This window comes from Triticum aestivum, chromosome 3A (assembly GCF_018294505.1).
Source record: "Triticum aestivum cultivar Chinese Spring chromosome 3A, IWGSC CS RefSeq v2.1, whole genome shotgun sequence".
NCBI classification, from domain to species: domain Eukaryota; kingdom Viridiplantae; phylum Streptophyta; class Magnoliopsida; order Poales; family Poaceae; genus Triticum; species Triticum aestivum.
In genome coordinates, this window is record NC_057800.1 from 44498609 (window position 1) to 44512978 (window position 14370).

The 14370-nt window shown below is 45.5% G+C and overlaps 1 protein-coding gene across 1 annotated transcript; it reads right to left on the bottom strand.

The window, feature by feature from the left end:
- Positions 1-11507: 11507 nt before the first annotated feature.
- LOC123057811 (BTB/POZ domain-containing protein At3g19850-like) lies at positions 11508-13801 on the bottom strand. The gene is made up of 3 exons (XM_044480697.1): positions 13739-13801; positions 12493-13656; positions 11508-11882 (listed from the first exon to the last, which is right to left on the bottom strand). The coding sequence occupies exons 1-3, from the start codon at positions 13799-13801 to the stop codon at positions 11508-11510; spliced, it is 1602 nt and encodes a 533-aa protein (XP_044336632.1).
- Between the last annotated feature and the right edge of the window lie 569 nt (positions 13802-14370).

Consider the following 14370-nt stretch of genomic DNA (forward strand, 5'->3'; position numbering starts at 1 on the left):
GCAGCGGCAGCTGCAGCTGGGGCTGCAGCGTCCCAGCGAACGCCGCGGAGGCCCCTGGATGCGGCGAGTACCACGGCAGGGCCGGCGGCCCGGTGGCGGCGGTCGGGGAAGGGGCGGCGGCGGCCCGTAGGGGCTGGCCAAGTACAGCCGGATCCCCTGGACGGCTGTGACGAGGTCGTTGAGGACCCCGGTGATATCTTTCGGGGTGTAGGCGGTGGCCGGTGGTGCGATGGAGGGCGCCGACATCTGAGCGGTGAGTACGCCGGAGGATGCGACCAGCGGCGCGGACGGGGAGGGCAGCGGGGCGGTGTAGATGGCCAGCGGCGCGGTGGTGACGGTCGGCAGCGGAAGCGACGGGGTGGACGGCGGCGAAGACATGATCGAAACTGAGCTACCTACCAAATTGTTGGCGCTGCTAGAAGGAGGGCGCGAGAGGGCCGGCCGGGGGCCTTTTTGCCCACGGCCGGGCAAGAGGGAAGGGATTTCCTTCTTAATTCTTGCTTGATTAGATTGATACATCTCCTCTCTTTATATAGAGAGGTTTACTTTACTCCCAAGCAAGGCTTACTTGACCCCTAAGCAAGCGACCCTTATCTCCAATTAACCCCAAAACTAATGGGCACATTAGGCCCATTATATACTCTAACACTTACACATAAAAATGGAAAAACAAACATGGCAATTTTTAGACTAACACACATAAAACGTGGTAGTATTAGTGTGGCTCTCATACAAAAGCACCATGGCATTTTTAGCTATCATAATCAAGGATATGCCAGATTAAAACACACACTAAACCATGGCAATTTAGATGTGGCGCACACACATATGCCGTGGCATTTTTCTCTCCACAGGAAGACATCATGGCATTTGTGCGCTAAAACCCTATTTTAAACATGGCAAAATCAGGACGAAAAATGACTATCTTCACAAAAAAGCTCATGGCATTTTCCCACTCAGACGCATTATATGGGCATGGACAAAAATAAACTCTCACACAAAACACAGATCATGGCAATTTCACACTAACACACACAACCATGGCAGTTTAGGTGTGGCACATACACATATGCCATGACATTTTCCTCTCCACAGGAACACATCATGGCATTTGTTTGCTAAAGAACCCTATTTGCCAAGTACGGTAGCACCTGATATTTCCCCCATACTTGGGGTGCTCCCTATACTTCAAGTCTAAAACATCAATTTTGAATGTCTCAAAATTTCTGAAAAAAATTATGAATGTTCAAAAGGAATATGACTACACCCCTTAAAAATTTCAGGTCCAAACTCGAAATGTACATTGAGAAATAAAGAAGACAAATTCAGATATGAATAGTGTCAAATGTTGCTTTTGTCTTTTTATGACACTATTCATGCTAGATTTCACATTTTTGTTTCTCAATGTGCATTTAGAATTTGGACCTGAAATTTTTAGGAGTTGTAGTCATATTCCTGGTAAACATGCATATTTTTTTCCACAATTTTCTAAAAAATTTAAAATTGATTTATTTGAAGTTGGAGCATGGGGAGCACCCCAAGGATGAGAGTACTACATGTTGGGGAACGTAGTAATTTCAAAAAATTTCCTACGCACACGCAAGATCATGGTGATGCATAGCAATGAGGGGAGAGTGTGATCTACGTACCCTTTGTAGATCGACAACGGAAGCGTTTGGTTGATGTAGTCGTACGTCTTCACGGCCCGACCGATCAAGCACCGAAACTACGGCACCTCCGAGTTTTAGCACACGTTCAGCTCGATGACGATCCCCGGACTCCGATCCAGCAAAGTGTCGGGGAAGAGTTCCATCAGCACGACGGCGTGGTGACGATCTTGATGCACTACTGTCGCAGGGCTTCGCCTAAGCACCACTACAATATTATCGAGGACTATGGTGGCAGGGGGCGCTGCACACGGCTAAGAATAAGATCACGTGGATCAACTTGTGTCTCTCTGGGGTGCCCCTGCCTCCGTATATAAAGGACTAAAGGGGGGGGGTGAGGCCGGCCTAGTAGAGGCGCGCCGGGAGAGTCCTACTCCTTCTGGGAGTAGGATTCCCCCCTCCCCCCAATCCTAGTTGGAATAGGATTCGCGGAGGGGGGAAAAGAGAGAGGGAGGCCGGGCCCCTCTCCTTGTCCTATTCGGACCAAGGGAGGGGAGGGGCGCGCGGCCCATCTTGGGCTGCCCCTTCTCTTTTCCACTAAGACCCACTATGGCCCATATAGCTCCCGGGGGGTTCCGGTAACCTCCCGGTACTCCAGTAAAATCCCGATTTCTCCCGGAACACTTCCGATATCCAAACATAGGCTTCCAATATATCAATCTTTATGTCTCGACCATTTCGAGACTCCTCGTCATGTCCGTGATCTCATCCGGGACTCCGAACAAACTTCGGTACATCAAAATGCATAAACCCATAATACAACTGTCATCGTAACCTTAAGCGTGCGGACCCTACGGGTTCGAGAACAATGTAGACATGACCGAGACATGTCTCCGGTCAATAACCAATAGCGGAACCTGGATGCTCATATTGGCTCCTACATATTCTACGAAGATCTTTATCGGTCAGACCGCATAACAACATACATTGTTCCCTTTGTCATCGGTATGTTACTTGCCCGAGATTCGATCGTCAGTATTCCAATACCTAGTTCAATCTCGTTACCGGCAAGTCTCTTTACTCGTTCTGTAATACATCATCCCGCAACTAACTCATTAGTTGCAATGCTTGCAAGGCTTAAGTGATGTGCACTACCGAGAGGGCCCAGAGATACCTCTCCGACAATCGGAGTGACAAATCCTAATCTCGAAATACGCCAACCCAACATGTACCTTTGGAGACACCTGTAGAGCTCCTTTATAATCACCCAGTTACGTTGTGACGTTTGGTAGCACACAAAGTGTTCCTCTGGTAAACGGGAGTTGCATAATCTCATAGTCATAGGAACATGTATAAGTCATGAAGAAAGCAATAGCAACATACTAAACGATCGGGTGCTAAGCTAATGGAATGGGTCATGTCAATCAGATCATTCACTTAATGATGTGATCCTGTTAATCAAATAATAACTACTTGTTCATGGTTAGGAAACATAACCATCTTTGATTAACAAGCTAGTCAAGTAGAGGCATACTAGTGACACTCTGTTTGTCTATGTATTCACACATGTATTATGTTTCCGGTTAATACAATTCTAGCATGAATAATAAACATTTATCATGATATAAGGAAATAAATAATAACTTTATTATTGCCTCTAGGGCATATTTCCTTCAGTCTCCCACTTGCACTAGAGTCAATAATCTAGTTCACATCGCCATGTGATTTAACAGCAATAGTTCACATCACCATGTGATTAACACCCATAGTTCACATCGATATGTGATCAACACCCAAAGAGTTTACTAGAGTCAGTAATCTAGTTCACATCGCTATGTGATTAACACCCAAAGAGTACTAAGGTGTGATCATGTTTTTCTTGTGAGATAATTTTAGTCAACGGGTCTGTCACATTCAGATCCGTAAGTATTTTGCGAATTTCTATGTCAACAATGCTCTACACGGAGCTACTCTAGCTTATTGCTCCCACTTTCAATATGTATCTAGATCGAGACTTAGAGTCATCCAGATCTGTGTCAAAACTTGCATCGACGTAACTTTTTACGATGAACCTTTTTGTCACCTCCATAATTGAGAAATATTTCCTTATTCCACTAAGGATAATTTTGACCGCTGTCCAGTGATCTACTCTTAGATCACTATTGTACTGCCTTTCTTAACATAGTGTAGGGTATACAATAGATCTGATACACAGCATGGCATACTTTATAGAACCTATGGCCAAGGCATAGGGAATGACTTTCATTCTCTTTCTATCTTCTGCCGTGGTCGGGTTTTGAGTCTTACTCAATTTCACACCTTGTAACACAGGCAAGAACTCTTTCTTTGACTGTTCCATTTTGAACTACTTCAAAAATATTGTCAAGGTATGTACTCACTGAAAAAAAAACTTATCAAGCGTCTTGATCTATCTCTATAGATTTTGATGCTCAATATGTAAGAAGCTTCACCGAGGTCTTTCTTTGAAAAACTCCTTTCAAATATTCCTTTATGCTTTCCAGAAAATTATACATTATTTCCGATCAACAATATGTTGTTCACATATACTTATCAGAAATGTTGTAGTGCTCCCACTCACTTTCTTATAAATACATGCTTCACCGTAAGTCTGTATAAAACTATATGCTTTGATCAACTTATCAAAGCGTATATTCCAACTCCGAGATGCTTGCACCAGTCCATAGATGGATCGTTGGAGCTTGCATATTTTGTTAACACCTTTAGGATTGACAAAACCTTCTAGTTGCATCATATACAACTCTTCTTTAAGAAATCCATTAAGGAATGCAGTTTTGTTTATCCATTTGCCAGATTTCATAAAATGCGGCAATTGCTAACATGATTCGGACAGACTTAAGTATATATACGAGTGAGAAAATCTCATCGTAGTCAACACCTTGAACTTGTCGAAAACCTTTTGCGACAATTCTAGCTTTGTAGATAGTAACACTACTATCAGCGTCCGTCTTCCTCTTGAAGATCCATTTATTTTCTATGGCTTGCCGATCATCGGGAAAATCCATCAAAGTCCATACTTTGTTCTCATACATGGATCATATCTCAGATTTTATGGCCTCAAACCATTTCGCGGAATCTGGGCTCATCATTGCTTCCTCATAGTTCGTAAGTTCGTCATGGTCTAGTAACATGACTTTCAGAACAGGATTACCGTACCACTCTGGTGCGGATCTCACTCTGGTTTACCTACAAGATTCGGTAGTAACTTGATCTGAAGTTACATGATCATCATCATTAGCTTCCTCACTAATTGGTGTAGTAGTCACAGGAACAGATTTCTATGACGAACTACTTTCCAATAAGGGAGCAGGTACAGTTACCTCATCAAGTTCTACTTTCCTCCCACTCACTTCTTTCGAGAGAAACTCCTTCTCTAGAAAAACTCCGAATTTAGCAACAAAAGTCTTGCCTTCGGATTTGTGATAGAAGGTGTACCCAACAGTCTCCTTTGGGTATCCTATGAAGACATATTTCTCCGATTTGGGTTTGAGCTTATCAGGATGAAACTTTTTCATATAAGCATCACAATCCCAAACTTTAAGAAACGACAACTTTGGTTTCTTGCCAAACCACAGTTCATACGATGTCATCTCAACAGATTTAGATGGTGCCCTTTTAACGTGAATGCATCTGTCTCTAATGCATAACCCCAAAACGATAGTGGTAGATCGGTAAGAGACATCATAGATTGCACTATATCCAATAAAGTACGGTTATGACGTTCGGACACACCATTATGCTGTGGTGTTCCATGTGGCATGAGTTTGTGAAACTATTCGACATTGTTTTAATTGAAGACCAAACTCGTAACTCAAATATTTGTCTCCGCGATCAGATCGTAGAAACTTTATTTTCTTATCACGATGATTTTCCACTTCACTCTGAAATTCTTTGAACTTTTCAAATGTTTCAGACTTATGTTTCATCAAGTAGATATACCCATATCTGCTCAAATCATCTGTGAAGTTCAGAAAATAACGATACTTGCCGTGAGCCTTAACACTCATCGGACCGCATACATCAGTATGTATTATTTCCAATAAGTCAGTTGCTCGCTCGGAGAACGGAGTCTTAGTCATCTTGCCCATGAGGCATGGTTCGCAAGCATCAAGTGATTCATAATCAAGTGATTCCAAAATCCCATCAGCATGGAGTTTCTTCATGCGCTTTACACCAATATGACCTAAACGGCAGTGCTACAAATAAGTTGCACTATCATTATTAACTTTGCATCTTTTGGTTTCAATATTATGATTATGTGTATCACTACGATCGAGATCCAACGAACTATTTTCATTGGGTGTGTAACCATATAAGGTTTTATTCATGTAAACAGAACAACAATTTATTCTCTTACTTAAATGAATAACCATATTACAATAAACATGATCAAATCATATTCATGCTTAACGCAAACACCAAATAACACTTATTCAGGTTCAACACTAATCCCGAAAGTATAGGGAGTGTGCGATGATGATCATATCAATCTTGGAACCACTTCCAACACACATCGTCACTTCACCCTTAACTAGTCTCTGTTTATTCTGCAACTCCCGTTTCGAGTTACTAATCTTAGCAACTGAACTAGTATCAAATACTGAGGGGTTGCTATAAACACTAGTAAAGTACACATCAATAACATGTATATCAAATATACTTATGTTCACTTTGCCATCCTTCTTATCTGCCAATCACTTGGGGTAGTTCCGCTTCCAGTGACCAGTCCCTTTGCAGTAGAAACACTTAGTCTCAGGCTTAGGACCAGACTTGGGCTTCTTCACTTGAGCAGCAACTTGCTTGCTGTTCTTCTTGAAGTTCCCCTTCTTCCCTCTGCCCTTTTTCTTGAAACTAGTGGTCTTGTCTACCATCAACACTTGATGTTTTTCTCGATTTCTACCTTCGTCAATTTCCGCATTACGAAGAGCTTGGGAATCGTTTCCGTTATCCCTTGCATATCATAGTTCATCACGAAGTTCTACTAACTTGGTGATGGTGACTAGAGAATTCTGTCAATCACTATCTTATCTGGAAGATTAACTCCCACTTGATTCAAGCGATTGTAGTACTCAGACAATCTGGGCACATGCTCACTAGTTGAGCGATTCTCCTCCATCTTTTAGCTATAGAACTTGTTGGAGACTTTATATCTCTCAACTCGGGTATTTGCTTAAAATATTAACTTCAACTCCTGGAACATCTCATATGCTCCATGACGTTCAAAACGTCTTTGAAGGCCCGATTCTAAGCCATTAAGCATGGTGCACTAAACTATCAAGTAGTCATCATATTGAGCTAGCCAAACGTTCATAACGTCTGCATCTGCTCCTGCAATAGGTCCGTCACCTAGCGGTGCATCAAGGACATAATTCTTGTGTGCAGCAATGAGGATAAACCTCAGATCAAGGATCCAATCCGCATCATTGCTACTAACATCTTTCAACACAATTTTCTCTAGGAACATATAAACACAGGGAAGCAACAACGCGAGCTATTGATCTACAACATAATTTGCAAAATACTACCAGGACTAAGTTCATGATAAATTTAAGTTCAATTAATCATATTACTTAAGAACTCCCACTTAGATACACATCCCTCTAATCCTCTAAGTGATTACGTGATCCAAATCAACTAAACCATGTCCGATCATCACGTGAGATGGAGTAGTTTTATTGGTGAACATCACTATGTTGATCATATCTACTATATGATTCACGCTCGACCTTTCGGTCTCCGTGTTCCGAGGCCATAAATGTATATGCTTGGCTCGTCAAGTATAACCTGAGTATTCCGCGTGTGCAACTGTTTTGCACCCGTTGTATTTGAACGTAGAGCATATCACACCCGATCATCACGTGGTGTCTCAGCACGAAGAACTTTCGCAATGGTGCATACTCAGGGAGAACACTTCTTGATAATTAGTGAGAGATCATCTTAAAATGCTACCGTCAAACTAAGCAAAATAAGATATATAAAAAAAATAAACATCATATGCAATCAAAATATGTGACATGATATGGCCATCATCATCTTGCGCCTTTGATCTCCATCTCCAAAGTACTGTCATGATCTCTATCGTCACCGGCATGATACCATGATCTCCATCATCTTGATCTATATCAATGTGTCGTCACACGGTCGTCTCGCCAACTATTGCTCTTGCAACTATTGCTATCGCATAGCGATAAAGTAAATCAATTATTTGGCGCTTGCATCTTATGCAATAAAGAGACAACCATAAGGCTTATATCTCATCACGTTTTGACCATATCACATCACAACATTCCCTGCAAAAACAAGTTAGACATCCTCTACTTTGTTGTTGCAAGTTTTACGTGGCTGCTACGGGCTTAAGCAAGAATCAATCTTACCTACGCATCAAAACCACAACGATAGTTTGTCAAGTTGGTGCTGTTTTAACCTTCGCAAGGACCGGGCGTAGCCACACTCGGTTCAACTAAAGTTGGAGAAACTAACACCCGCAAGCCACCTATGTGCAAAGCACGTCGGGAGAACCGGTCTCGCGTAAGCGTACGCATAATGTCGGTCCGGGCCGCTTCGTCCAACAATACCGCCGAACCAAAGTATGACATGCTGATAAGCAGTATGACTTATATCGCCCACAACTCACTTGTGTTCTACTCGTGCATATAACATCAACATATAAAACCTAGGCTCTGATGCCACTGTTGGGGAACGTAGTAATTTCAAAAAAATTCCTACGCACACGCAAGATCATGGTGATGCATAGCAATGAGGGGAGAGTGTGATCTACGTACCCTTTGTAGATCGACAACAGAAGCGTTTGGTTGATGTAGTCGTACGTCTTCACGGCCCGACCGATCAAGCACCGAAACTACAGCACCTCCGAGTTTTAGCACACGTTCAGCTCGATGACGATCCCCGGACTCCGATCCAGCAAAGTGTCGGGGAAGAGTTCCGTCAGCACGACGGTGTGGTGACGATCTTGATGCACTACTGTCGCAGGGCTTCGCCTAAGCACCACTACAATATTATCGAGGACTATGGTGGCAGGGGGCGCCGCACACGGCTAAGAATAAGATCACGTGGATCAACTTGTGTCTCTCTGGGGTGCCCCTGCCTCCGTATATAAAGGACTAAAGGGGGGGGGGGGGTGAGGCCGGCCTAGGAGAGGCGCGCCGGGAGAGTCCTACTCCCTCTGGGAGTAGGATTCCCCCCCCCCCCAATCCTAGTTGGAATAGGATTCGCGGAGGGGGGAAAAGAGAGAGGGAGGCCGGCCCCCTCTCCTTGTCCTATTAGGACCAAGGGAGGGGAGGGGCGCGCGGCCCATCTTGTGCTGCCCCTTCTATTTTCCACTAAGGCCCACTATGGCCCATATAGCTCCCGGGGGGTTCCGGTAACCTCCCGGTACTCCGGTAAAATCCCGATTTCTCCCGGAACACTTCCGATATCCAAACATAGGCTTCCAATATATCAATCTTTATGTCTCGACCATTTCGAGACTCCTCGTCATGTCCCTGATCTCATCCGGGACTCCGAACAAACTTTGGTACATCAAAATGCATAAACCCATAATACAATTGTTATCGTAACCTTAAGCGTGCGGACCCTACGGGTTCGAGAACAATGTAGACATGACCGAGACATGTTTCCGGTCAATAACTAATAGCGGAACCTGGATGCTCATATTGGCTCCTACATATTCTACGAAGATCTTTATCGGTCAGACCGCATAACAACATACGTTGTTCCCTTTGTCATCGGTATGTTACTTGCCCGAGATTCGATCGTCGGTATTCCAATACCTAGTTCAATCTCGTTACCGGCAAGTCTCTCTACTCGTTCTGTAATACATCATCCCGCAACTAACTCATTAGTTGCAATGCTTGCAAGGCTTAAGTGATGTGCACTACCGAGAGGGCCCAGAGATACCTCTCCGACAATCGGAGTGACAAATCCTAATCTCGAAATACGCCAACCCAACATGTACCTTTGAAGACACCTGTAGAGCTCCTTTATAATCACCCAGTTACGTTGTGACGTTTGGTAGCACACAAAGTGTTCCTCTGGTAAATGGGAGTTGCATAATCTCATAGTCATAGGAACATGTATAAGTCATGAAGAAAGCAATAGCAACATACTGAACGATCGGGTGCTAAGCTAATGGAATGGGTCATGTCAATTAGATCATTCACTTAATGATGTGATCCCATTAATCAAATAACAACTCCTTGTTCATGGTTAGGAAACATAACCATCTTTGATTAACGAGCTAGTCAAGTAGAGGCATACTAGTGACACTCTGTTTGTCTATGTATTCACACATGTATTATGTTTCCGGTTAATACAATTCTAGCATGAATAATAAACATTTATCATGATATAAGGAAATAAATAATAACTTTATTATTGCCTCTAGGGCATATTTCCTTCACTACATATCCCCGCCCCCCCCCAAGTATGGTAGCACCTGATATTTCCCCCTGTGTTCAGTGCTTCCCCAAGAGCCCGTAGCAGCCGCTAGATCTCCCTGTGGAGCACCGCAACGCCAAAACCATCCACTCCATGCTCCGGCTGTCGCTCTCAGTCAGTGCCCTGCTCAACTCCGGCCACTCCAGCTCCGGCTACTGCCACCGGGCGACCCACCGCATCGCCCGCATACGAATGAGCCCGACCGCGCTCGTTTTGGTCCCCCGTAGCCGTTTTCCGGCGAAGCCCGTGTGCTCCGCCGCTGCTTTGGCCACCGCCGGTGCATCACCGCATCTGGACGCGGCTGGGAAGCTGCCAGGTGGGTCCACCGCATCAGGCCATCAATTAGCCACTAACCAACCCCCACTACCCACTGACATGCGGGCCCCGCTGTAGATAATTAGGTTAGTTAACTTAAACCTGCTAACTAGTTCAGTCATTGACAGCCGACCCCATCCCCTAATTACCTGAGTTAACTTAATTAACCAACGGGTTAAGCTAACAGTCACTGTCAGTTGGTTCCCGGTTAACCAATTAACCTACTGACTGGGCTAGCCCCAGCTAATGACAGGTTGGTCCCCTGATCAGTTTGACCAGTCAACAGATCTCCTCCAACATCGGAGCGGTACTCTATGGGCCCACTTGGTATTACAGTATCATCATCATCTGGCCAGACATATGTGATGAAGGTCATAGGAATACCGTAATACGAATACGAGTAAAGAGAACAAAACTGAAAACAAGGATAACATGTATAATGATCAAGGAGTTGATTACAGAGATACCGATGATATCTCACTCTTATGCGCAAAAAAAAGAGAAGGGTACGCCTCACTTACAATCAGCAACCAATACAACAGAAGCCAAAAATACCACACAACAAAACAACTTTACAAAAGGATCATGTGACGGAGTAAAGAGGCACGGTACGTGAACGTGATAGCCTCACCGCGCAAAGAAAGGAGAGCATTACGGACGTGGAGTTTCTACACCTGAGCTCATATGCTCCTGCCGTGAACAGTAAAATAAATAAAATAGAAAAACGTTTCAAAAAAATCTGAAAAAAATTTGTGGCATGCTTTAAGAAATGCTTGTTGTGCATGCAAAATTTCATCACGAAATGACATTGATGGAAGGCATGGTAAAAAAACAAAATCGATACTCTGTAAATGTTACTTTCAAACGCATTTTGGAGCTCTGATTTTGTTTTTTTTGCCACGACTTCCATGAATGCGATTTCATGATGAAATTTTACATGCACAACAAACACTTCTTAAAGTATGCCATAAAAAAATTTCAGAATTTTTTGAAATGTTTTTATATTTTATTTAGTGTACTGTTCACACCGGGAGCATATGAGCTCAGGTGTAGAAAGGTACTTTCGGAGCATTACTCCATATCTAGCAGCTAGCACATCCAAGGCAAGCCCCTCCCGCCCAAGGACTTGCTGCCCTTGGCCGCCATCCCAGACGACGCCCTTGTCTTCCCTCTCGTCCCCTTGCATGTCATCTGCAGCTCTGTCAGCCGGCCCTGCATTCGCCGCAGGCTCAGCCTCAGCGCCTCCTTCTTCTCGCCGTCTGCCACAACCCATCTCGAAATCGACGACGACGAGAGGAGCCGGAGCGCATTGGGCTGCAGTTGTAAGGACAGTGCCTGTACGGAGACCCCTGTTGGAATCCGTCGGTTCCTGGTCAGGTCCTTGCATGCCTCCAGCGTCAGCTTTTTGTAGTTGAGGCACCGACACAGTGTTGCGCACTCCTCGACAGTCAGCTCGGCGTGAGACTGCATACATTTACAAAGATACAAACATTATACCATCTCTTCATCGCAAAATATAACTATGTCAATAGGCTTTTATGACTCTGGCATCTATTTATATATTTTTATAATCTAAGTAAACCGAATGATTTACAAAATCACCAATATTTCTAGTTCGCCACCTATTTGAGAACAGAGGCGCACAATGCATGGTGCAAAAAGGGCCTGAGGGCGTCGCAAAATTTGCTTCCATAGCTTTGAAATGATCTCATTACAGAAGTATGGTGCAAAAGAGACTGCTATGATTGGTCTAACCATAATAATTTTAGAGTCTGCTAAATCAAGGTCGCATAGATCTTTTTTATGTCTATAAGTCCATGGTCATGAGTTTACCCTTTATTTGTAAGGAAGAATAATACATGTATTAATAAAAATAGTTACATGCATCATACGATGCAATGGCTAGATGTTTTCTATCATAATGTTTTCTATTAATTAGCATCAAGTAGGCAGCTTAGATGTGACATCCTTAAAAAACATCTAGATGTGAATTAGACAAACTAATTTTTGAATTCTGAACCAAATTTCTTCAAAATTCAGTTGAACATTTGAAATTTTGAAGAGAAGTACTGACCTCGAGGTAGATGTCCACTGCCCTGTACACGCCGTCGTAGCAGTCCCTGGCGGAGTCCGGCAGGCTCTCTGCGACGGCGAGGAACCTGGACACCCTCAGCCCGTGGTCCGGCGAGATCTCCGCCAGGTACTTGTCCATCAGCCTCCCCACCTTCCTCATCTTCTCCGACGAGCAGCCGGCCTCCTCCTCGCCCACGGAGCTCACGAAAACCCTGACGAGCCTCGTGACCAGGCCGACGTCGTACACGCCGCTGCCATCGCCGGAGACGAGGAGGTCGTCGAGCGTGGCCTGGTCCAGCATCTGCCCCACCAGCGCCTCCATCTTTCGCCTGCATTCCTTGCTCAGGCCCACGGCTGATACGATCCGCAGAACCCAGAAGAGACCTCTGCAGGAGAACGCCGCCCCGCTGCCGGAGTGCGCCACCCCGTGCACGGCCGTGTCGGCGAGTCCGACCAGGCTTCCCGAGTCGTCGACCTTGCGGAGCGCCGCGGCGCGGGGGAGGTAGTGCAGCAGGAACCGCGTCAGTGTGAGGTTCTTGTTGTCCACGCCGTAGCAGCCCAGCAGTTGCATGGCCTGCTCGACGGTCGGCGGGGATAGAGACGCCACGTCATCGAACCACCACTCCCTGCCGCCGCCCCCCAAGCATGACCGCTTCACCGACTCCGGCGTCTTGGCGGATGATGGCCGCCCGCTGGAGCCGCCGGCCGTGTCTGGCGACGATGACGAGGAGCTGTTCGACGTCTCTGCGCCTTCGGCGATCCTCGAGAACAGAGCTGAGAGGAGCTTCGCTCGGAGGCCGGAGACGTCCGCTCCTAACGCCTCGCAGCTCTTGACGGCGGCGAGCACGTCGGCCCAGCTCCAGTAGCAGAGCCCGACGTCCACGAAGGCCTCCGCCTGGGCGAGGAGGTTGCCGGCGCGCACCTCCTCGGTCATCTCCAAGAACGCGGCGGCGCAGTGCACGAGCGGGAGGTCGGAGGGGCGGAGCGGCGGGAGGCGGCCATTGCTGTAGCAGAACTGTGCCACGAGGTCGAACCCCTCACCGCCTCCAGGGAAGCCCGCGAGGTCGACGCACATTGACGCCGCCTCTGCTCCTCCTCCGCTCTTGGCCTTCGTCTCCCGCGTCGCCATTGCCCTCAGCCTCCCCGAGAAGGCGCACATGACGCTCTGCGTAATCAATCAATCATAGAATGTTAGAGTCATCGGTCCCTTGATCGATGCATGCATGCATGTTACGTATGGCGGGTACCTGGTGGAGAAGAAGCGTGTGACGGCCATCGACGTGCACCTTGAGGTCCCAGACCTTGTCCATGGCTTTCAACACGAGAGAAGATCAGAAGAACAAAACTTGAAGCAATGGCAGCCTGTGAGAAGATTTGCTCAGCCGTGGCTGGGAGTACGTAGTAGGACGTACGCACAGTCACAAGGGCACAGTGTGGTCAAGTGGTACGTGGGTGTCCATGTGTCCAGTGGAAGGAAAATGTCAAGGTTCATATAGGAAGAAAACAAAAACAAGTTTTGGTCAGGGTACAAATCAATGAACTTTTTATGGTGTGCTGGTGTTGTTGGCCTCTGGTTGAGAGCAGCAAGCAATTCATGGAGGAGATGGGCAAAAAAAAATTCATGCAGGAGATAGGGCAAAAAGGACACCCGGCCCTGCCTTCTGAATGCACTAGAGCAAGCAAACAATATGCAATCCCTACGAATATCCATTTCTGAGATCAGGCTCATCTGCACCTGGTTAAAAAAAAATCACAAAATATCAAAAAATTAATATAAAAAATAGTTTTTTGCATGGCAGATAATTTGATGCGTGAGATGCGCTCAAAATTTTGGATCATTTGGATATATGTACAGCTCTCAATCTATTTAGTCAGTGTT